Source organism: Podarcis vaucheri (assembly GCF_965113315.1).
Source record: "Podarcis vaucheri genome assembly, chromosome: 11".
Lineage (NCBI taxonomy): Eukaryota > Metazoa > Chordata > Lepidosauria > Squamata > Lacertidae > Podarcis > Podarcis vaucheri.
Genome location: NC_138749.1, coordinates 421,884 through 446,669, shown reverse-complemented (window position 1 = coordinate 446,669; position 24,786 = coordinate 421,884). Strand labels below are relative to the sequence as shown.

Sequence of the window (24,786 nt, the reverse complement as noted above, 5' to 3'; positions counted from 1 at the left end):
GATCAGGCCAGTGGCCGCTCTAGTTCAGCATCCTGTTCCCCAAAATTCCTTTGAGAAACCGGAAAGTAGGACCCGGGCGCAAGAGCACCCTTCTGTGGCATCGCAGCCTCCAACTAGGGAAGGACAGTACAACCATCTTGGCTAGTAGGCATTGATAGCCTTGTCGTCCATGAATTTGTCTAGACCTCTTATAAAGCCATCCAGTTTTGTGGCCATCACTGCCTTTAGTGGGAGGGAGTTCCACAGGTTAACTGCACACTGCATGAAGCAGTCCTTTCTTTTCTCTGCACACCAGCTGTATTACTCGGGTTGCAAATCGTTCAGATCTGATACGCTCCGACATGGGCGTCCTTTCTTGGGCCTTCCAACTGTCAACAGCTTCCCCTGGAATGTTTCAGCCACCATCCCCTGATTGGCTCTTGCAACGCCGCGAACCTTCCGAATGACTTGTTTCAATGGGAAATAGAGCCTGGCTGCCTGTTCCGCCATTCACCAGTTCCGAAAGCTTGGGCTAGTCTGCATCATGTCCTTTGCCTCTCCGTCCCCTACCCAGCCTAAGAAGGAAGGATGGCTGCCAACAACCGAGAACTGGAGAACCAGTTGGACGTTCCAAATGCTGGACTCGAACCCTCGACTGCCAGCCTGACCGAGGATAAGGTATGATGGGAGATGTACACCAATGAGATATTCCGTGGGGCAAGGTTATCTCTGCACACAAATCCAACAGGGAGGACAGGACAGTGCTGTAAGTGACATCCCATCAGAAGAGTCCACTGGGTCGGGTCAAAGCCTCCTGTTCTTGCCATAGCCAACCAGTTGCCCCAATGGGAAGCCCACAAGCAGGACCTGAGTGCAGCAGCAACTCCCCCTACTTGTGGTTCCCAGGCACTCCCAGGCATACTGCCTCCAACAGAGGAGATAGAACATAGCCATTGTGGTTAGTAGCCCTTGTTAAACTCCGGAATTCAATGTCACAAGCTGTACAATGGCCACCAAGTTGGATGCTTTACACTCCGGTGGCAAATTGATGGGGGATAAGGCTATCAGTGGTTTTTTGGCCTTGATGGTGTCCAGGGATTGTCAGGGACTGGACTGAGGAGGAATGGTAGGGGCCGACCTCCCTTCTCCTGAACCTTCCCAAGAACAGGAGGACAGTATAGATTTAGAACAGTGGTTTGCAGAAGGCCATAGTTCAGAGGCTACAGAAGGGAAATATTGGGAGAAGAACAGCAGGAAGAAGAAGCGCTGGGGGAGAAACAGCTGACAGACTCAGTGTCTTTGGAAAGCCTTCCTGAGCCCCCCTCTTCCAGGACTAGGCAGGCATTGAGAGTAGTAGAACAGAAAACTCAGAGGCAGAAAGCTCAGTTCAGCAATCGCAGGGATGACGGAGGGGGTTGGACTTTACTCTGAGCGACGCCATTATGTAATAGAGACTGCATTCCTTCCTCTCTCTCTCTCTCTCTGTGAATACTGAATAAATTACGTGGTAAGAACTCTTCTTGTTTATCTGCTTTTTGGCTGCCACTGGGATAGGGATCGGATTCCTTTAATTTATTTTAACCAGTGTGTATTTCTTACTCTGTATCTTATAACTGAACTTTTAAAATGTTGTAAGCTGCTTTGAATCCCTACTTGGGAGAAAGGCAGGGTATAATATATTTATACCTTATAATATTTTACCTTATAATATATTAAATAATGGTAACAACAACATTTGTTTGTTTGTTTGTTTGTTTGTTTATATGCCAACCAACCACCACTCAGGGTGGCTTCCAACAACTTAAAACACAGTATGACTTCATACATTAAAAACTTCCCTGAACAGGGCTGCCTTCAGATGTCTTCTAGAAGTTTGGTAGATGTTTATTTCCTTGACATCTGACAGGAGGGCGTTCCACAGGTCGGGCACAACTATCAAGAAGGCAACAACAGCAACAGAAGGCTAATGCTGTGTTCTAAAGTAATTTGCAGTAGTCGATAACTTTTCCCTTTTCCCCAGGTAAGCCAGTCATCTGATACTCAGCATGCAAGATCCACGTCAAGCATTTCAACAAGGAGAAGAAAGTCCGTAGTATCCCGCAAAGGGGTAAGTTCAGAGGGTTTGTTCACCCAGCGAGGTTTTGTTAAACAAACTGATGTCTGTCTGTTTCCAGAATGCAAACAGGTCTGGCAGGAAATCCCATCAAATGTATTTATTTTATTTATTGGGGGCGGGGCGGGAATGTGTTAATGCGAAAACTCTTTTAAGGCTAAATGGGTTACATAGTAAAATTCAGTTAAAATGAGCAAAATGTTTCAAACCAAATATGCATAACTAAATCCTTTTGTCTGGGTCAGGCTGCTGTCTAAAATGATATAGCGAGGGTGCTTGCCTCATACAATATTATTGCTAAAACAAAGGAGAATAATTGAGGAAATCAAGTAGCAGAGCAGGGTGTAAGAGGACAAAATGCTTCCGGGTCTCTTTCACTGAGACCAGCAGGACATTTTTCAAATACAGTCATACCTCGGTTCCCGAACGCCTTGGGAGTTGAATGTTCTGGCTCCCGAACGATTGAAAACTGGAAGTGAGTGTTCCAGTTTCCGAACATTCTTTTGGAAGCCAAATGTCCGATGGGGCTTCCGCGACTTCTGATTGGCTGCAGGAGCTTCATGCAGCCAATCAGAAGCCGCACTTTGGTTTCCGAACATTTCGGAAGTCGAACGGACTTCCGGGAACGGATTCCGTTCGACTTCCAAGGTGCGACTGTACATGCATCTCAGATCAGATGCATATATAAGTGACTCCCGACTTTTGCAGCGGTTGCATTCCGGTGCCCCAATCACATAACTGAAAATCGCATAAGTGGGGAGCACCCTCCAAGCACCCTTTAAATGCCCTCTCGGACACTCTCTATCCAATCCAAATTTTAAAAAAATACTGTACCACAATATATCCACAATTGGAATTGGAGCTCTGGGCATAGCTGTCAACCGTCCCTTATTTGGCGGGAAACTCCCTTATCCCAGCATCGTTTCCCGCTGCTGTCCCTTATGGATGATGTCCCTTAAATTTCCAGGGTTTCAAAGGAAGCAGCTCCTCTCCCTCCCTGCCAGCCTGTTGCTTGGCTGCGTTGCTCACCCAATAAGGAGTCTAAGAATAACTGGGGGGTGGAGCTTGCATGCCTTGTGCCGATCAAATCGGCCGCGTTGCCTGGGGACTCGCCTTTGCTCAGCGCTTCCCAGCGGAGAGGTGACGGTGGTTTTCCTTGCTGCATCCCTTTTGCCGGGTTGCTGCGCTGTGGGAACCACCACTTGAGGCTTCGTTTGGCTGCTGGCTGGGCTTTCTGCCTTTGACTTGGAGGGGCTCAGTAGTTGAACATACCTGTGCCCGGAAAATCCCTTATTTTGGCTGCTGATCCCTTATTTTCGAGGCTGCTGGTCCCTTATTTTCAAATCTGTAAGTTGAGAGCTATGGCTCTGGGGCTGGCTGGATGCTGGAGGATGTGTGGGCTGCCACATGTATCAGCTGTTGGGCGGGGAGGCTGAGCAGCCTAAACAAAGCCCTGCTACATCTCCAGTCTTTTCTCCCCCCTCACTGAAGTCCCCTTCAGGCTCTGGGAAGGGTCTCCTTGCAACTCTCCAGCTCTCTCACTCCATTTCCTGGTATGAATTAAATTACTTAATTATTTTCCAGAGCTGCACAAGTGAGGAGCCCCCCCCCCCCCGTATTCTTTTCCCTGCACACTTTCTCTACACCATGTGTAAATATCACAGGGCACCCGTGTTGGAACCTGGTGACATTTATTTGTAAGCAGTCCTCTTACAACCTTCAAGCAGAGTGTTCATAAAAGCTTGCAATGTCAGCATTTAATAATGCTTTCTGGAATATTATAATAGGCAGTGCCTTTTTTTCAGGGGACACTCAAGGCACCTCTTTTTGTTGTTGTTGTTACAGTAAGTGCCACACTTTTTAACAACTTCATGGCAAGTACCGGCACCTATTTTTCTAGGGGGAAAGCACTGGTAATTGGTGGTTTAAAGACTTAAAGGTACCACTGGGTGCAAACTGCCCATGGATCCCCTAATCTATCAGAAACACCAGAAATTAATGGTAAAAATGTAAGAACATAAGAACGTCCTGAATCAAGCCGATGACACATCTAGTCCTATATTCTTTAATTAATTCTAATTATTAGTTTGCTTAAAGTACTTATTAATGTATGTAAATTAGAACTAGAAAGGGATTTTTTTTTTTTTTTGCATGCAAACAAAAGAAAAGAACAGGAAAACATACTGCAGGAAACCAGGGTTTTTGCAATATAGCACGCCTTTATTTTATTTACAAATGAAGACACCCATGACTGTGCGATGCTTCCTGTTTATCCCAAGGTGTGGATTTTGTGAAAGTATGTTTATGTTGACATATATTCTTTGTCTTTAAATTTCTGTTGGGGTACTAGCAGTTGGGAAGCAAGGGAAACAATGATGTCGACTTTTCATTCCTTCATTTGTATGTGAATTCCTTAGTTTATGGAAATGTTTCCTTGCAGGAAGAACCATAATAATAATAATAATAATAATAATAATAATAATAATAATAGATTATTTATACCCCGCCCATCTGGCTGGGCCTCCCCAGCCACTCTGGGCGGCTTCCAAAAAAATATTAAAATACTGTAATACATCAAACATTAAAAGCTTCCCTAAAGAGGGCTGCCTTCAGATGTCTTCTCAAAGTCTGGCCTTTGCCACTTACAGATCTTTGCGCTGCTGAAATGTCTGGCCTGGATCCTTGCTCTTTGGATTTCTCTGCTAGACCAAACCAGGACAGCACCAGACCTCTCTTTTACTATGTGTTTAAGTTTCTTTTCCTGAAGTTCTACATGTATGGAATCAACCCTCAGTTTCAAAGGATGCTCCGCCCTCTACACTCCAAGGCCTCAGTATCTGCTTCTGCTCCATCCCACAGGCGCTGACAAGGCAGCTGCTGCTGGTTACGCTGCTTACTTCCTCTGGCTCATCTCTACAATACGGCTACAACCTCTGGGTGGCCAGCCACCCATCTACGGTAAGATCAGACATGTAGTGGTCTGGGATTGCAGAGGGTCAAAGATCTGTTCCTATTTCTGCAGCAGGGACCCCGTGTCATCTGAAACAGCACGAAACAGGAGCTTTTTAGCCACCCGTCAAAGAACGAGCCAGCAGCAAACTCTTTATTAGCAAAAACACCATTTGCACAGCATTGGCTGAGTGTCAGGCCTAGTGAGCACAGCAGCTCATCTCTGTTAGGCCTTATCCCATCAAATCCCTGCCTCTCCAAGTACCATCGTCTCCAGGGCTTTCCCCAAGCAATCAGAGACTACTCCTGCACGCAACCTGCCACTGCTCCACCCGTTTCAGCCCTCTTCTGGTTCTGGGAGACAAGCAGGGAGGGGAGCTTGTCGTAGCAGGAAGGAGAGACACACGCGACTCTTCACCAACCTGGCGCTTGGCCTCTCCCCTCCCACTTGCCCATTTCAGCTTCTGCCTCTGATTCCAGACTTCTCTCCGCAATCAAGTCAGCGGGAGTCAGCATCTGAAATGCTGCTGCTTAGGGGGATATGAAGGGTCAATTGTGCAAGGCCACCTACACCTCGTCGGTAGCAATTCTATCTTCCGCATTTCCGCGACAGTGCCAATTTGCCCTCAAATTTAAAACCCAGCCAACGAAAATCCTCCAGGCGAATGGGCAGCACCCAGAATGCCCACACCATGTGTCCCATGTCCCATGAGATTATGCTTCACAGCAGGAGGAAGCAGGGGAGGTGGTTTGGGAAGCTGCCCTTTGTTGTTGAGTCGTTTAGTCGTGTCCGACTCTTCGTGACCCCATGGACCAGAGCACGCCAGGCACTCCTGTCCTCCACTGCCTCCCGCAGCTTGGTCAAACTCACGCTGGTAGCTTTGAGAACACTGTCCCACCATCTTGTCCTCTGTCGTCCCCTTCTCCTTGTGCCCTCCATCTTTCCCAACACCAGGGTCTTTTCCAGGGAGTCTTCTCTTCTCCTGAGGTGGCCAAAGTCTTGGAGCCTCAGCTTCAGGATCTGTCCTTCCAGTGAGCACTCAGGGCTGACTTCCTTAAGAATGGATAGGTTTGATCTTCTTGCAGTCCATGGGACTCTCAAGAGTCTCCTCCAGCACCAGAATTCAAAAGCATCAATTCTTCGGCGGGAAGCTGCACAACCTGTTCCAAATCTATACTGTCCTCCTGCTGGGATGTTTCAGGCTCCCACCATTCCTCCTCAGCGCGGCCCCTGACACTATTGCACAAAGGAGTTGATTACATACCAGAACTTTATTTGTGGGCAAATCAAATCCATTAAAGGGCTCTGCTCCCCCAGTGCAACCATTCTTATCTGTTCCTCCCTTTCCTAGCTCATATCAAACTTTTACAATGGCACGTATCAACAGAGGAAGAAGGCCAACGTAGGCGAAGAAGACTATATTGATTTCCTCTACACTTTCACCATTGCAATCTATTCCCTTGGAGGCCTCATTGGGTCCCTTCTGGTCAGCTTCATGGTGGACAGATACGGCAGGTAAAGAGGGAATATGTTTATGGGGCTATGGCACAGGGGTGGGTCCTTTTAGGCTTTGCAGGCCAGATGCTTCTCTGGTTCTAGCTTTGGAGCTGCTTGCCTGTCAGTCGTCAAATGTCACAATGGCATCAGGTGATTGGGTGCTTTGAAGTCCCAATGTCAGGACTTCAAAGCATCACACAGGAGCCCATGGTCGTGCTCTGAAGTGCCCAAGGCTTCCGTTTTAACCAAGCTGACGGGTGGTAGAACCTATGTCTGATTTCCCTTGCCAATGCCACTTTAAGGCTCCTCCCCGTGCGTTGGCAGCTATGCCTCTATTTGCCCCACACCTGACGTTACATATGAGGTCAAGCAAGGACATGTGGGTGTGGTTTGATGGAAATAGTCTCATAGGCCAACTCTGGCTTGTGGGCTGGAGATTCCCCGCCCCTGTGTAGTGGGGTAGGGGGTGTTTATTAGGGGACATGGGGGGGGTGGATGCAAACAGATGTGAAAATGTGGAGAGCTGAAAAAGTAGGAAATGGAAATAAACAGATTTTCCCATCCCTAGCCAAGATGCAAAAGCAACTTAAATAGAAATACTTGCAAGTATCAGATTGGCTTAGGTTTTAAATATGTGATGTTATAGAATAATATGCTTAAAGTTAATATGAAAAGAAAGAAAGATGTTACTTGACTAAGTAAATTTTATGAGAAATTAGTTTTGGAAAACCGTTACAAGGATACACATTGAAACTCAGCCAGGGGGACTCGAGGAAGTCACTTAACAATGTTAACAAAAGTGGAATTATTACAGTTAGGATTTATGTTTGTTTGTTTGTTTATAAATTTGGAAAATCAATAAAAAAATTGGGAGGGGAAGATGCAAAAGCAAGTTGCTAGTCCATGTGAAGTTGGCAGCTGAAGTCTCAGACGTCAAAGGTGGGGGTTGAATGGGGTTGACAGTAGTTGGGGGTTTCCAGGAGCTCTCCTGCCTTGCATAGCTCCTTATCCTTCCCATAACCATTAAAAAGTAGACCAAATTGCCCACCAAAAGACCTTACTGCAATTCAACAGCTCCTCTCCTGCTTGTTTGATGCTACTGTACATGTTTTGGCTCCCTCTACCTCTCCTACCCCTTTTCCCTGTCTTTTCAGGAAAGGGGCCTTGGTAATAAATAACATTATGTCCATATTCTCTGCTGGCTTCATGGGATGTTCTGCTGTGATACATGCCTATAAATACACCATATTTTCACGCTTGGTCACTGGAATGTGCTCAGGTGAGAGAGGGCCCTGGGCTTATTTTAGTAAAGCCACTTCAATAATGCAAGGCGCATTATCAGGGTTCAGTTCCAGCCAGGCAGGAAGCACTGGAGGAGGGTTTAAAGCTAGGATGGTGAAGGGGGGAGGCGTGCAACTTGGGGAGAGTCCTCAAGGCCAGATAGAGAGGCTTGGGGTGCTGCATCTGGTCCCCAGCCCAGAGATTCCTTGCCCCCGCCATCAAATATTTATTCATTATTGCAATGTCTATTTCCCCCGCCCCCCAAACTAGCAATTTAATTGCCTGTTACATCATGCACCAATCTCCACTACCCAACATGCAGGGGCACAGAATGCCACTCTTCAGAATTCCACCCAATGCTGGGGTGAACATCAATTGGCCACCTCCACCCAGCGGGAGAACCTCCTATGTTCCTTGAAAATGTTGCTGTGTCCCATCCATGCTGTTAATCGTCCCTTTGTCTACCATCTAACCAGGCATGTTCTCCTGCATCGTCCCACTATACCTTGGAGAGATATCCCCTAGAAACATGAGGGGGTCCATTATGACGGTCCCCATGATCTTTGTCACCATTGGCGTCATGGTCTCACAGATCCTTAGTCTTCAAGAGCTTCTCGGGACTGAGAAAGGTAACCTTGGCAGATCATCACAAGGGATGTTGGAGAGTTTCAGCAGAAACAGAAAAGGAAGCAGGACTTGCGGGTGCTGCTGGCCAGGATGGCGATGCTCGGCCTCCACAGTTCCAAATACCTGTTGCTGGAAGCCACAGGAGGGAATAGGGGTCTAATCCTGCTTGTGGGTTTCCCACAGGAATCTGGTTGGCCACTGTGAGATGAGGATGCTAGACTAGATGGGCCATTGGCCTGATCCAGCAGAGGTCTTCTTATAATCTTATGTTTATGTGATGATGAGGAGGATCAGGGGAGCCAACTTGGGTCCCAGATTATGGGTGCCCAGTGTGCGTGAAGCCATGATGTCAGGTTGTAATGGGATGTCATGATGTCACGCCCGCCCCCTGGCCTCAGAAGGTGATTTGTGGTGGTACCAGAAGTCAGGTTCCAAGACCTCGCAACACCTCGGAAAGCCCCCCAATTTCTGTTGCCCCTGGAAGTTGGGTTCCAAGGTCTCAGAAGTTCTCAGAAAGCATCTCTGAGGCCTTGGAGATGCTGTCTGAGGCCTTGCAAGACCTCAGAGGTTGTGGGGGGAGGCCCTGCGGTGTGGGGGGAGGCCCTGCGGTGTGGGTGCTGAACAATTTTTTTGTGGGTACTCAGGCATCCAGAGCCCCCCATACGTGGCGCCCCTGATGATGATAACTTTATTATTTATATACCACCCATCTGACTGGGTTACGCCAGCCACTCTGGGCAGCTCCCAACAAAATATTAAAAACACAATAAAACATCAATGATGTTTGCTTATCCATCCCATGACTGGAATGGAAATCAGTCAATCTGGCAAACTTAATCATTGTTGCCGTGGCTTTCTATTTGCAAATGATACATCATGGATTATGGTCCATCCATGTCAGGCTGCTGGTTGTCCAGGAATGTACAAAGACAAGGGAATGTTTTTTACTGTCCTATTTTTATTCAGTATTTACAGAGAGAGGCTATAGAACCCAGCCTCTTGGATAATGGTGTTGTCTCTCTCACTTCCTCATGCGTCACTTCTGCGGGTGCCGCTATGTGCCCTCTGCCTTGGAGCTCTTTGCTCTCCTACTTTCAAGGCTCGCCGGGTTCTGGGAGAGGGTAGGTCTCTGTGTCTGTCAGCTGTTGCCCCATCTGCTGCTGCTTCCTCCTCATCCTCCTTCTCTCCCATTATTTCCCAACTTTCCCCCTCATCTGCCTCAAACCCCTGCTGTAAATCTAAACTCTCTTCCTCTTCTCTGGAAGGGTCAGGCTGGGGAGGCGGTCTCCACCATTCCTTCTCTGCCCAGTCCATTCCGCAATTTGCATCGAGCTATGCTACTACGAACAAAATGTAGCAGCGTACTGGCAACATAATTTCCATCATTAATTGCACAAATGCCGTGGGTCACATAATTCCCACACAGTGGACAGTGAGAGGGAAAATACTGTTTTTGGCAGAAGGCAAACTGCAGAGGAAAGGAAACAGTGCCGCTGAGTTGGAAAGAGGGCGGAAAGGAAAGGGATGCCTTCTCTCACCCCCAGTTGTAACTGCATCTTCTTGTACAGGTTGGCCGCTATTGCTGTGCTTCACTGGAATCCTGGCGGTGTTTCAAGTCATCGTCTTGCCCAGCTTCCCCGAAAGCCCAAGGCTTCTCCTGATTCAGAGGAACGATGAGGTGAGAGCCAGGCAAGGTACAATCGCCTTGAGTGCACAGGAACATTACGGCATGGGGACCCTCCATAGAGGCCTGTGGGAGTTTCCGGGCAAAGGCTGGCAGCTCCCGCTCTCCCATATGGCAGCACTGGGAGCATCCTCAGACCTTCCCAGGAGACACAAGGGGGGGGGGGCGAGGAAGATAGGAAGCTTCTCCCAGTCCCACCAAGAGAGGCCGGGACGGACACTTTAACCTTTTGCACGCAAAGCTGTGGCCAGAGCTGGCCCAGCCATTGGGCAGGGTGAGGCCATTGCCTCAGGGAACAGGAGCCCTACCAGGGAGCACCCCTATGGGCACCCTGCCTGCCCTTCCATCTTTGCTGTTGGCACTGATTTCAGGCAAGATCGTGTCCACTTGGGGCAAGAGCTCGCCTGAAACCACACAAGATCTTGTGGAGTGCGCACGATCTCACACGATTTGGGGCGAGAGCTCTCCCCCCCTTCCCCCCCTGTCAGTGCAATCTTGCTTGAAATCAGCGTTGGTGGCGGTGGCGCTTCTCTGTCGGTGGCAGGGTACATGGAGGTGGCAGAGCAGGCAGGGGCAGCGGGGCAGGGTGGCAACCCATAGGAACCTAGGAAGCTGCCTTATCCTGAGTCAGGAAGAAGAGGCATTGTCCACACTCTCCAAGGTATAAGGCAGGGGTCCCGCCCCCCCCCCCCCACCAATCCCTACCTGGAGATGCCAGGGATTGAACCTGGGACATACAAAGTTCTCCCACTCTTCTTCCGCAAGGTTGTTTCTTCACCTCAGCATGGATCCTTTCCCCGCTCCCCTCCAGTCTTGCAGAGGCTGAGATGCCAGGAGGACGTGGAGAGTGAGCTTGAGGAGCTCCACCAGGAGAACGTCTCCGTCAGGGTGGAGAAGGAGATGAATGGGATGAAGCTGCTGTGCAATCAAGCCATGCGCTGGCAATTCATCTCCGTGGTCATCCTTATGAGTGCCCAGCAGCTCACAGGGGTCAATGCGGTAAGAGAGGCAGCTTCCCAGTTGGGTTAGAAGGCTGAGCGAGTGTTAATTTTCATCCGAACAAGCACTCATGCAGAGATGCAGCAGGGAGCCTCCTTTTCTGCATGGTGATCCCAGCTCCCAGAAGACTCTAGTCCAGGTCTAAGGCACCTGTGGACTCCCAGTGGCTGCTGAACTACAGCTCCCATAATCTCTAGCTATTGGACAGGATTGCGGGGGCTGGTGGGAGTTGCAGTTGTGCAACATCCTGAGGGCCGACGTTTCCCCATCGCTGGACTAAAGGCTCCTGGAAGCTGAGAACATCACCCAGGAAAAAAAGAGGTTCCCTGCTGTGTCACTGTATGAGTGGCTGCTTTGGCTGAGAGAAAAGGCGAGCCATAGGTGGCTCAATAGAGTTGCCTAAAATTATGCAAGGTGTGCAAAAAGTAGAGAGAAGTTTTTGTCCACCTCTCATCTACAGATGGAGGAGAAATTTGATTTGGCCTTCATTTCAGTGCGGACTTGCCTGATTCATACTTTCTGAAGCAGTATCAGAACCAAAAGACAGCCCTCCATCAAAATCTGCACTCCTTTGAATTTTGCAATGCAGTTCTCTGTCGTATTAACTAACAAGTCCAAAAGTGCATACGGTAGGATTAAAGTGTGCATTAAGGTGCATCTACTGGAGAAAATATCAGAAAAATATGTATTATATTACATTGCCTTGCAGGTATGTGCATATTAGGGAAAACTGTATCCAAAAATATGTTTAACTGCACTAAAAATGCAGTTAAATGCACTAAAAGGCTGATGAATTTTTAGGAGGACTTAGCAGAAAATTAAAAAAGCATGCTGGTGAAGAATAAATGTGTAGAACTGGAACTCCAACTTGGAAAAATGAGAAACCGGGAGAAATCAAAATGGACAGATTCAGCCATCCCTAACCACCAGCGCTGGTGGGATTTTGACTCCAGCTGCCACAATCCTCCCTGCTTCTTGGGCCATGCTGTCTGGGGCTGATGGGAGCTGTAGTCTAGCAATCTCTGGAGGGCCACAGGTTCCACAACTGCTCTGGAGTTTGCAGAGCAGGCCTCCTCCTACACACATGGGTTAATGACATGTTGCAGAATAGAAAGACCGTATATATATCCCAGGATGCATTTCACTCGCTCCCACAAAATGCTGGCAGTCTGGGAGTTAAGAGCATCAGAAGATGAGAAGAGCCTATTGGATCTGGCCAATGACCCATCCAGTCTCGCATCCTGTTCTCACAGCGGCCAAGCAGATCCCTCAGGGAAACCCGCCAGCAGGTCCCATGCCCAAGAGCCCTCTCTTTTCTGACGGTTTTCTTGTGGTCCGCAGCCCCTGGTAGCCATCATGGCAAGCAGCCATTGAAAGCCCTGATTTTGTCCAATCTTCTGCCATCAGTGCCTCCGGTTGGAGGGCATTCCATAGTTGTGGTTTGCTTCCAGGTATTCTATTACTCAGAGAGAATCTATGCAACTTTGAGGTTCAAGAAGCAGGAAGCCCGGTATATCACTGTGTTGTCAAGTATTTTCATCGCAATCTCGCTGATGATCGTGGTAAGCCTCTCTCTCTCTCTCTCTCTCTCTCTCTCTCTCTCTCTCTCTCCCTTCCTCAAAGTTCCAATCTGTTTCAAAGGGTGTTAAAATTGCACTGTTGTCACTTGAAAGAATCCCTGGGGGAACCTTCTGCACATGCCCACATAGGACATGTGAAGATGCTCCAAGTGTCCCTATTTTCCTGTGACAGTCCTGGATTTACAGAAGCTGTCCTGGTTTTCCTTAGGACATTCCTATTTTCATCAGAGAAATATTGGAGGGTAAAGTAAAGGTAACGAACCTCTGGACAGTTAAGCCCCATCAAAGGTGACTACGGGGTGCGGAGCTCATCTCGCTTTTCAGGCCCAGGGAGCCGGCGTTTGTCCCCGGGTCATGTGGCCAGCATGACTAAACCGCTTCTGGCGCAACGGGACACCGTGACGCAAACCAGAGCACACGGAAACGCCCTTTACCTTCCCCTCGCAGCACTACCTATTTATCTACTTGCACTGGAGTGCTTTCAAATTGCTAGGTTGGCAGGAGCTGGGACAGAGCAAGAGGAGCTCACCCCGTCGTGCGGATTCGAACCGCCAATCTTCTGATCAACAAGCCCAAGAGGCTCAGTGGTTTAGACCACAGTGCCACCCGCGTTGGAGGGTATATGGAATTATGGGACCCCTGCGCCATCTAAAGGCAACCCTGTGTATGGAAGTTACCTCTGTTGATTCCTGGTGGCCTCCTTTTATTCTCTTTCTCATTTCTGCACACAAACTCTCGCTTTCTTCTCTGTTCTTATACCCTCTAGGTTTATACAGTAGACTTTGTGGGGCGAAGGATACTCCTCCTCACTGGATTAGCGATATGCAGCATCCTCTGCATTCTGTTAACCATGACCCTCGAACTTCAGGTTTGCTGCTCAAAACCTGGTGTGATTTAGAGAGTGTCACCCAGCAAGCGAAGGGCTGTAGCTCCATCGCAGAGCACCTGCTTGGCATGCAGAAGGTCCTAGGTTCAGTCCACCGCAGCCTCTGAAACCCTGAAGAACCGTGATAGCCCGTGTGGTGCAGTGGTTAAAAGCGGTAGACTCGTAATCTGGTGAATTGGGTTCGATTCCCCGCTCCTCCACATGCAGCTGCTGGGTGACCTTGGGCCAGTCGCACTTCTCTGAAGTCTCTCAGCCCCACTCACCTCACAGAGTGTTTGTTGTGGGGGAGGAAGGGAAAGGAGAATGTTAGCCGCTTTGAGACTCCTTAGGGTAGTGATAAAGCGGGATATCCCACTCCAGTGTAGACCAGGGTTTCCCAAACTTGGATCTCCAGCTGTTTTTGGTCTACAGTTCCCATCATCCCTTGACCACTGGTCCTGCTAGCTAGGGGTGATGGGAGTTGTAGTCCAAAAAGAGCTGGAGACCCAACCCAAGTTTGGCAAAAACCTGGTGTGGACCAAACTGAGCCAGACGGAGCGTTGGTCTCCTTCAGGATAAGGCAGCTGAAAATCCACTCAGATTTGGTGTCAGGTGGAAGAGCGGGAAGGAATGATGTTGGCAGGTCTTTCCTGCAAAAATGTATCTGCCTCTTGCATTCCCAGCCCTCGATGCTCTGCTGCAAGTGCCTTGGAACGTAACCCCCACATAAATGCCGAGTTGCCTGTATCTTAATCCAGGGGTGGGGTCACTCAGGCTGGGGAAGGGGCGCAAATGTGGCCCTCTGGGTCTCTTTGCCTGGCCCTCAGAACACTCGCTAGGCCACACCCGCTCTCACCAGGCCACACCGCTCTCTGGCTGTGCTTTAACCAGGAGGGTTTTTTGCCTGTCCGGAACGTATCCTTGAACCCTGATCGTGCCTCTTGCTTGTCTCGATGGAGTTTAGAGAGACGTGTGAATGTGAGCGAAACCAGCTTACCGGGAAAGGGATATTCCGATGAAACATTTGGAAGTACCGGTACTTTCTGACACGAAGAGCTGCTCGACAGGAGAACAGATTTTCTCTCGGAAGGTGGTGGCCTCTCCTTTTGGGGAGGCTTTTAAATGTTGGATGGCCACCAGTCAAGGCTTCTTTAATTGTGATTCCTGCATTGCAAGGGGTTGAACTAGATGACCTGGGGAGGACCCGTCCAACTCTAGAAGCCCTTGTCCACCCGCTTTTGCCTCTGTCCCACCCGCCACTGAATTGTGGTTCGGAAGGCCCTCAGCCCGAGAAGTGCTCCTCCCTCCTGCTTTAATTCAAGGTGTGCCAGGCACTCTCATTCATACATGTCTGAAGAACGCTCCACTTTCTCCCACAGGAAACCATGTCATGGATGACATACGGGTCACTTCGGTCTTTTTCCTCATCTTGATCTTTGGGCACATCCTTGGGCCAGGTAAGGACTCAGGTGACCTAGAGAGTTCCTTCAAAGAGGCAAACAGGGCGGGCCACCTGTTTTATTTCTGTTTAAGTGTTTTTTTTAAAAAAAAAATATTTATTGAAAAACAAAGAGTACATAATTACAAGTGCACAGAGTAAGATTAGTCATAAAAAGAAGAAAAAATGGTACCCATGTAGAAAACAAAACTAATAATAATAATAATAATAATAATAATAATTCTATATATTACAGAAGAGAAAAAGATAAAGAAAATTGTTATTGTAGTTAACCAGACCATAACCTAATACAGTGGTACCTCGGGTTACAAACACCTCGGGTTACAAACACTTTGGGTTACAGACTCTGCTAACCTGGAAGTGGTACCTCAGGATGAGAACATAAATCGCATGGTGGCACAGCAGCAGCAGCAGGAGGCCCCATTAGCTAAGGTGGTACCTCAGGTTAAGAACCGTTTCAGGTTAAGAACAGACCTCCGGAACGAATTCAGTTCATAACCCGAGATACCACTGTACAGTAGAGTCATATCTTGGTTCTCAAACACCCCGGAACTCGTACGTTTTGGCTCCCGACAATCGAAAACCGTGAGTGTTCCGGTTTTTGAACATTCTTTTGGAAGCCTAACGCCCAACGGGACTTCCACGGCTTCTGATTGGTTGCAGGAGCTGCCGCCACCACCAGGTTTGCGGTGTGGTGAACCAGCTTAGACTCGAGTCCATACGTTTCCCCAGTTTTGGGTGCTAAAATTAGGTGCCTTGGCTTATATTTGGGTCGGCTTATACTCGAGTATATACGGTCTTTGATTTTAAAAGACATCTGAAGGCAGCCCTGTTTAGGGAAGTTTTTAATGGTTGATGTTTTGTTCTGTTTTTAATATTTTGTTGAGAGCTGCCCTGAGTGGCTGGGACAACCCAATCAGAAATAATAATAATAATAATAATAATAATAATAATAATAATAATAATAATAATAATAATAATGGCAATGGCTCCCCTGCAAAAAGGATGCTGGGAACTGCGCCCTCAGTGAGCTACCTTACTTAGCAAACTACGGTGGGAGTTTTCCAGGGAACTTTGCTACTATTTCCCACCCAGTGATCTACACTCATGGTTTATAGCCTTAAGGAAGGGTTAAGGAATGATTTTCATAACGTAATGGACACATTATGTTTTCCTTGTAACGTGAATAACGTGTTATTAAAATGTGATACCTGAGCACGCTGCAGAGCAACCAAGACCTGGCAATAGGAAAACTGCATTGTTAAAAGGAAGCGACGTTTTTATTTTTATTTTTTTTATGATATTTATTAATATTTCACAAACAATAAAAAACAAAATCCAACATTTAAACGTTTAAACATTTAAACTACTAAAACAAGGCAAATAAAAATATACAGTAGAAAAACAGTTGATAGAAGAAAGAGAGAATAAAAAATAAAAAATGGAGAGTAAGAAGAAGAAAAGCCAAAAATCAAAGCTAAAAATGAATTAATATTTTCAAGTCTTATATTTTCTTCACTAGTTTCTTGACCTCCTCGCACCTCCCATTTTGTATTCCAGTTCAAATATTAAATTCAGCAAATCCTTACCCTCTAGCATTTATCCTTACTCCATACATTAACCTATTATTATAAATATCCATTTCCAATTATCATTCCCTATTTACATTTTCTTAAGCATCTCTTTACCAGTAGGGAAGCGACGTTTTTAATTTACCAGTATGCCCTGTGACGTTTTAGAACTATATATCGTTCTAATAATGTTTAAAAGGTCAGTGTAGATCCAGCCAAGGTTTGAACTAGGCACGCAAGAGCTCTTTAACTGCACCAGTTCCTTTCGAATCGCTATGGATGAATGAGCAAGTCCATGAAAAACAGCCTCGAATCCTTTCTTCCCCGCCCAGGTCCCATAGCCAACGTGATCATACTGGAGCTGTTCCTCCAGCCATCCCGCTCCATAGCCTTCATGCTCGGGGGCTTTGTGCACTGGTTCCTGCACTTCATTATGGGGATGATATTCATTCAGATAGAGGTGAGTTGTTTGGATGAGAAGAGGGGGTGGTCTGAACTGGTTCGGGAGCACAGGAAGACGCCTTCCACTGAGTCAGACCATTGGTCCATCTAACTCACCCAGGTGAGGAGCTTTTGGCCTTCCAGGTGTTGCTGAAGCTCTTCCCTTGTAGGCTCGTCAAACCAGAGTCTGCACATCTTCCAGAAACTACAAATGATGTCGAATATTTTTAATGAAACTACCTGGAGGTGGACATAATATTTCTTACCTATATATTGCATTTATATCCCACCTATCCTCCCAGAAGCTCCAGGCGGCTTGCCTGGGTCTCCCCTGCACCTTTCCATTTCATCCTCACAAAAACCCTGCAAGGTACTTAGGCTGAGGGTTCATGACTGGCCTAAAGTCGCCCAGTGAGCCCCATGGAGCAGTGGAGATTTAAACCCTGGTCTCTCCCAGCCCCTGGTTCGACACTATAACCACTCCACCCCACTGGCTGTGTACCAGGGGTGGGGAAATACTGGCCCGCAAGATGTTGCTGAAATAAGTCCTACTCCAGGGAGAGCTGCCAAAATTAATGGACTTTAGTAGTTAGCCATGTCCATTCACCTCAATGGGTCTACTTTGAGTAGGACTATCTGTATATTTTTTTGTTGCTGGCATCTCGGGAGACAAATGGAGTGGGGGTGAAGTCAAACCGCTGCATTAGTAGCACCAAAGTGACCTCTCTGGGGTGTAAGCCTGGGTAGAGTATATGGAGCTCCTGAGCTGCCAAGAAGTCAAGACACTTGACATCATCAGCCTCGATGATGTAGTCCAAAGGAAAGCAAAGTAATACGCTGGGCACCAGCTTGGCTGCAGCAGTTGCCAGAAGGAGGCATACAAGGCCCCACCCAACCATCTTAGGGACTCCACTCTAGATTTGTGTAGGGTTTTCTCCTTAGCCTTTTCTTCTCCTGAAGATATCCCACAAGGCTGCAGAGGTTTAGGACAGGGGTCAGCAACCTTTTTCAGCCGTGGGTTGGTCCACCATCCCTCAGACCTTGTGAGGGGCCGGACTATATTTTTTTGTGGGGGGGGGATGAACGAATTCCTATGCCCCACAAATAACCCAGAGATGCATTTTAAATAAAAGGACACATTCTACTCATGTAAAAACGTGCTGATTCCTGGACCGCCCGTGGGCCGGATTGAGAAGGCGATTGGGCTGGATCCGGCCCCTGGGCCTTAGGTTGCCTAGCCCTGGTTTAGGATAACAGTTTTCCTTCTCCTAGATGGGTTGCCTTCCCAGGTTGACGAGTCCTATCCGCTCCTCACCGGAAGTTGGACTCAGGGGGCTTTCCAAGGTCTCGGAACCTGATTACCACCGCAAATCAGTTTCCGAGGCCGGGGAGCAAGGCTGCATGACGTCATGAGGTCACGTTACGACCTGACATCATGACTTCTTGCACACTGGGCACCCATAATCAGGAGCCCAAGTTGGTTCCCCTGATTATCATCATCATCATCATCATCATCACCACGTAAACATAAGATTATAAGAAGACCTCTGCTGGATCAGGCCAATGGCCCATCTCGTCTAGCACCCTCATCTCACAGTAGCCAGCCAGATGCCTGTTATATATTGTGGCTATGCCCATCTCCCTTCCCACCCCCACCCCTCTCATCCTTTCTAGACACGGATTGGTTCCTACACCTTCCTCCTCTTCTGGCCTCTCTGCGTGTTCAGCTTCCTTTACATCTTCAAGGTGATCCCAGAAACCAACGGCAAGACCTTTCTGGAAAACAAGAAGTACATGTCGTCAATGGCCAAGAAGGTGAAGGTTCAGTCCCAAATCCGGCGGACGTCACAGGTACCGTATTTTCCGTCCCATAGGACACTCCGTCCCATAGGACGCACCTAGTTTTTTTGGGGGGGATTAAAGGGAATTTTCCCCCTTTATTTACCCCCCAAAAGCAGGTTGGGGAAACCGAACCAGGTCGAGGAACAGCGGGATGGCGGTGCTGCACCTCCCTGCTGTCCCCCGAGCTTGTGGGGCTGGCCGATGTCTGCCCGGCGCGAGGGGTGCTCTGCTTCAGGGTGCCCCGCCCGCCGGGCGGCAGGCTGCTATCCGCAGCGTGGGGAGCCCTGTGGGGAACTCCTGCAGGGCTCCCCACGCTGCGGATGTGTTCCCGAAGCGCCGGGCGCTCTGCTTTCAGGGCTGCCTAGGCTGTGGATGTGTTCCTGACGCCTGGAGAGCGAGAGGGGTCGGTGCGCACTGACCCCTCTCACTCTCCAAGCTTCAGAGTGGTTGAGGAAACCCAGCCAGATGGTTGAGGTATAAATTATTATTATTATTATTATTATTATTATTATTACTACTACTACTACTACTACTACTACTATTATTACTACTACAGGACAAGGACAGAAGGCGGTCAACACGCCACAGCGTCAGAAGCGACAGCGTCAGGAGGGAGGATAGCATCCGACCCGATAGCGGCAGACGGGAAAGCGGCAGACGGGAAAGCGCCAAACGGGATAGCAACGCCAAACGGGGTAGCAGCGCCAAACGGGGTAGCAGCGCCAAACGGGATAGCATGAAACACAAAGAAAGCCTCAAAAGAAAACAAAGACCGTCCGTCGTTTCTTAATGCTACCTGCCCTTCGCTGGTATACGAATGACGGTTGCTTCTCTTCCTATCCAAAGCCTACTCTTTTTCTGTTCAGACTTTTCTACTCTCCTACCATGAATTACTGCTATTATTATACTACCAAATACACACCTAATTGGAGAGTCAATTATATATCTATATATAAAATCATATTAGAAACAGGTAACAAAGAAAAGACAATCATTCGCAAACACCACAGTGCAATACTTTATACAGCAGTCCCTCACTATATTCAGGGTTTGGTTCCAAGGGTTTCATGTACACATGAAAATCAAAGCGAATCCTTGGAGCTGTGCCACTCCTCCAGCAAGGCAGAGAGCTTAAAAGGTCCTTTTGCACCAGGTCCACTCAGGATTACCTGGCACAAAATGAGCTTTTAAGCTCTCTGACTTCCTTGCGGGGTAAGGCCCTCTCAGAACGCTGGCTCTGGAAGGCTACGAATGCTCGCATGAGACAACGCGGGGAACTCGCATTGCTCCTCAAGATCTCGTGAGAACATCCCAGAGCTTTCCAGAGTCGGTGTGCCCAGTGGGTCTTGATCAGCAAGCTTAAAAGCACTTTTCACACCGGGTGGCCCCCGACCGACCTGGCACAAACAGAGCTTTTAAACTCTTCACCCTGCTTGGGACTTGACTTGTGCAATTTCAGCCTCCCAGGATTGAACTCACATGCAAAATGAGCAGTTACTCTTTTCCATATCTACTTCTCCTACAGTTCTATTGTTCTATCTCATTCAAGGATTAAAAGGTATTAAAGAACAATTATAAGGTATATTATTGCACACCGAGTATTGCTCATTGCCTTTTTGTTCTATGTCAGTGTCAGGTTCCCATCCCAAAACACGACGTCTCTTACTTGAGAGTAAAGGGGAGATCTTTATATAGGATAACAGCAGTATTGACTCAGCAGCCAGGCACTGGGTCTGGAAGTCAGGATTCTGAGGTAGTCAGGATCCCAAGGTGAGTGGGCATGGCAAGAGGTTCATAACCACACAGACACTACAAAGATGTCCCTACAGTTGATGTGCTCTTCCTGCCAAGCTCTTCAAGACAACGCAGAGTGAGCTCATGCACAAGACTCTCTTGCCCAATGCTCCGGGTGGGTGAGTCTGATCCCACCTACAAAAGTGTCCCCAGGCTCTTGAAGATTAGACAATCATTATTATTACCTGTGGGACGCGGGTGGCGCTGTGGGTTAAACCACAGAGCCTAGGATTTGCCGATCAGAAGGTCGGTGGTTCAAATCCCCGCGGCGGGGTGAGCTCCCGTTGCTTGGTCCCTACTTCTGCCAACCTAGCAGTTCGAAAGCACATCAAAGTGCAAGTAGATAAATAGGTACCACTCTGGTGGGAGGGTAAAGGGCGTTTCCGTGCGCTGCTCTGGTTCTCCAGAAGCAGCTTAGTCATGCTGGCCACATGACCCGGAAGCTGTCTGCGGACAAACGCCGGCTCCCTTGGCCTATAGAGCGAGATGAGCGCACAACCCCAGAGTCGGTCACGACTGGACCTAATGGTCAGGGGTCCCTTTACCCTTTACCTATTATGACCTTTATAGCCCACCTTTCCTCCCATGAGCCCAAGGTGGTGCACACAATTCTACCTCTCTTCACAACAACCCCGTGAGGTAGGTCAGGCTGAGAGATGGTGACTGACCCAAGGTCAGCTAGCAAGCTTCAGGGTCAGTTGGGGGTTTGAAGCCACATCTCCCAAGTTCTAGTCCAGCACTCTAACCATTACACCACCCTGCCTCTCTGGTCATCAGTCTCCAACTCTGCCTCCACCCCTACCTGTTCAGCCCCTTCCCCTTGCTGGTCAAGAGGGGCAGGGGAGAGAGTCAGCAGTTCTGCCCCCCCCCCTGTACCTGACACAGGGACCTTCCTCTGCGGTCCCTAGGTGCCAGTCTTACAGCCCGCCACCTGCTCCTCCGCATTCCTCCCATCTTGGGCTGCCAAACCAGGCCAGATTCCAGGGCCTGCCAAGGATATTTCGACACCTGAGGCAAACCACAAAATGGTGGGGGGCACCTCCCAAAGGGCAAAAGGGGTGAGGGAAGATCTAATATCAGGAACAAGGAAGAAATGACAATCTGTATCAAAAGCAAGGGTGGGAAGAGACGAGCAGTGCCTCCTATTTGCCAGGATGCCTCTGTAATAATAGTAATAATAATAATAATAATTTATTTATACCCCGCCCTTCCCGGTTCAAAAACTGGGCTCAGGGCGGCTAACAACAAATTTAAAACACTTAATTGTAAAAGCAGCATAAAATACAGCATAAAAACATGAATAACAATAAAATTCAAAATTCAGAAATCAATTTAGGGGAAATAAGCATTAGATAGTCCCCAGGGCTAGCTGGCTGAATTGGTCCTCCTTGGGCCAGCGAGGAGGCCAGGGAAGAATGAGCTGTGGGGTCTCAGAGCGGCTGATCTTAATAAAAGGGGAGGGGGGGAGAGAAGGGAAATAAAAGATCAGGCTGAATTCAAATGAAAGGCCAGGCGGAATAGCTCTGTCTTACAGGCCCTGTGGAAGGAGGTGAAATCCTGAAGGGCCCTAGTCTCCTGGGACAGAGCATTCCACCAGGTCGGAGCCATCACTGAAAAGGCCCTGGCCCTGGTGGAGGATAGCCTGACTTCCTTGGGGCCCGGGACCTCTAAACTGTGATTCTTCATGGACCTTAGGTCCTCTGTGGGCCAGACCAGGAGAGGGGGTCCCGTAAAGAGAGGTGGCATTGGGGGGTTGCTGGCTTCCAAGGAGCATGCTGGGGCTGTTGCTCTCACCATGGCAGGGGCAGCAGCCAATGCATTCGCTGGAGGCCGAATCTGCTGTCCCTATGAATGCTGCCTCCTCAGGCGGTTGCCTCAACTTGCCTCATGGTTGGGCCGGCCTTGCCAAATCCTTACAGGACTGAGGGGCCCACAACAGTAAGCTTTGTCATTGACACAATTTCCCAGTTCCCACCCACCCAATCTACTGGAGTTGGAAGACTTTTGTTTTTCCAGAATTGGGCCTTGCATCATCATCATCATCTTGCCCCAGTCAGCACACAACTGAGCATTTCCGTATTAGGGGCTCTTAGCTTCTTGTTTGCAATGTTTTGAGATTTCCTGTGACTGCATCCGGGAGAACTGCCTAAAAAAACACGTGTCTGTCGGGGGAAATTTGCCCCAAACCCCTGATGAATCTTTGTGAGGGCTTTAAAAATCAGAAACCGGTTTAATCCCCACAACAACCCTGTGAGGTAGGTTAGGCTGGTCCAAGGTCAAGAGCAGGGGATCCGAACCCAGGTCTCCCAGGTCCTAGTCCAGGGGTCTGCAACCCGCGGCTCCGGAGCCGCATGTGGCTCTTTTACACCTTTGCTGCGGCTCCGGGGCAGATACTAGCGAGGGGAGGAGGCGCATTGTGCGCCCCGACACTCCCCACTGTGGCGGGCGCTGTGCTGGCTGTGGCGTCGCATGGGGGCGGTGCGTGCGTTAGTCATGCACCGTCCCGGCGTCACCTTCCCACCCGCTCGTTCGCCCGCTACATGGTAAGGGGCATGTACGCTGGTCACTGCATTGTAAGGGGGAATGGATGCTGGTCACTGTTGTGAAGGGGAGTGAAGAACACACACACACACACAAAAAGGTAACTTGTTAATTTAACGTTTATTTCTATGAGGAGGAGTAATTCTGAGGGGTCAAACAAAGGAATCATAAAAAAGGGACAAAAAAGTTATTTTTATAATGACGAGTCTTGCAGCTCCCAGTTTTTTTTCCTTCAGAAATGGGTCCAAGTGGCTCTTTTTGTCTTAAAGGTTGCAGACCCCTGTCCTAGTCCAACTTCCCAACCACTACGCCATGCTGGCTCTTTCAGTGGGTCTACTCTGAGTAGGGCTCGGCTAGCGACAAGCCAATAATAGCAATATTGCATGTGGCTGAGTTAAGGCCGCCTGGCATGCTCACTGCTCAGCTGCTCAGCCACGATGGGATCCTGGTATACCTAATTCCATCACCTGGCTTTCAGCATCCTTCCTCTGATTGGCTCTTGCAATCCTGCCTGCCCTTTGATGTCTTTCAAGAGGAAACAGGGCGGGGCTGATTTCACCCCTCTACTTCCCAGAACAGAAAGCTGCGGTAAGTTTCTGTGCCTTGCATAGCTGTCAACCTTCCCTTTTGGGGCGGGATATTCCCTTATTCCAGCGCCGTTTCCCGCTGCTTCCTGCCGCTATCTTGGATTGTTAGATATCCCATAGACTGTTCCCGGGATAAGTGAGGCTGCTGATCCCTTATTTTCAAGGCTGCTGATCCCTTTTCAAAATGGAAAGTTGACAGCTATGGTGCCTTGAGGGGGTGGGTTGGCTCCCTACAGACAGACTTCACCGCTACCCACTTCTGGGACTGTTGACCCAATGGATTACCTTGGAAGACAACTGCTTCAGTTTTCCCTCCATCGTTTCTGACTTGGTTTAAATCTGGGAGTAGGAAACTTGTTGCGCCCCCCCCCCAGGTGCGGTTGGACCACGACTCCTACCCCTGCTTCCTGTTGGCCATGCTGGCTGGGCCTGATGGGAGTTGAAGTCCAAGAACAGATGGAGCCCATAGGCTCCCTATCCCTGCCTTAATCAGTTGTAATAAAAAGCCAGAACAGGCACTCATGCAGAGACGGAGCAGGAAGCCGCCTTGTCTGGGTGGGGCTCCCAGGAGTCTGCCTCTCTGTCTGCGTTCGTGATTTCTTTAAACCTTCAGGAGACAAGTCACAGGCTTTCAGTATGTCCCTGCCATGAGCATTCACTACCACAAGATATAGCCCCTAGCTTTTTAGACCTCTTTTGTTTCCCTGGGACTGAAAATATTCGGTGAAAAGTGAGCTATAAACACCACTATTAAGTAAGTAAGTAAATACATTTTGCAGGAGGGTTTCCAGCACATAGCAGAAATTTAGGTTTGTGCAATTGAAGTGGATTAAAAGGCAATATCACCCCGGAGCAATAAGCACATTTTTGAAAAGAAAAAAGACTTTTTGCAGTTTGGAAAATGACGTGGAAATGCCTAGAAAAGTATAGAAGGAAGGAATACCTGACAAGCAAATCAGGCTGAGTGCTGAGCTCA

At 48.6% G+C, this 24,786-nt stretch overlaps 1 protein-coding gene across 1 annotated transcript; it reads left to right on the top strand.

Moving 5' to 3' along the window:
* Positions 1-408: 408 nt before the first annotated feature.
* LOC309514243 (solute carrier family 2, facilitated glucose transporter member 5-like) lies at positions 409-19,809 on the top strand. Its single transcript, XM_082191319.1, is given in 15 exon segments — positions 409-657; positions 2,000-2,086; positions 4,952-5,050; positions 6,394-6,557; positions 7,694-7,818; positions 8,297-8,449; positions 10,016-10,141; positions 10,943-11,130; positions 12,582-12,692; positions 13,477-13,578; positions 14,955-14,978; positions 14,981-15,032; positions 16,938-17,065; positions 18,721-18,897; positions 19,445-19,809. Coding segments are annotated over 15 exon segments (1,860 nt in total). The 5' UTR covers positions 409-567; the 3' UTR covers positions 19,679-19,809.
* The last annotated feature ends 4,977 nt before the right edge of the window (positions 19,810-24,786 follow it).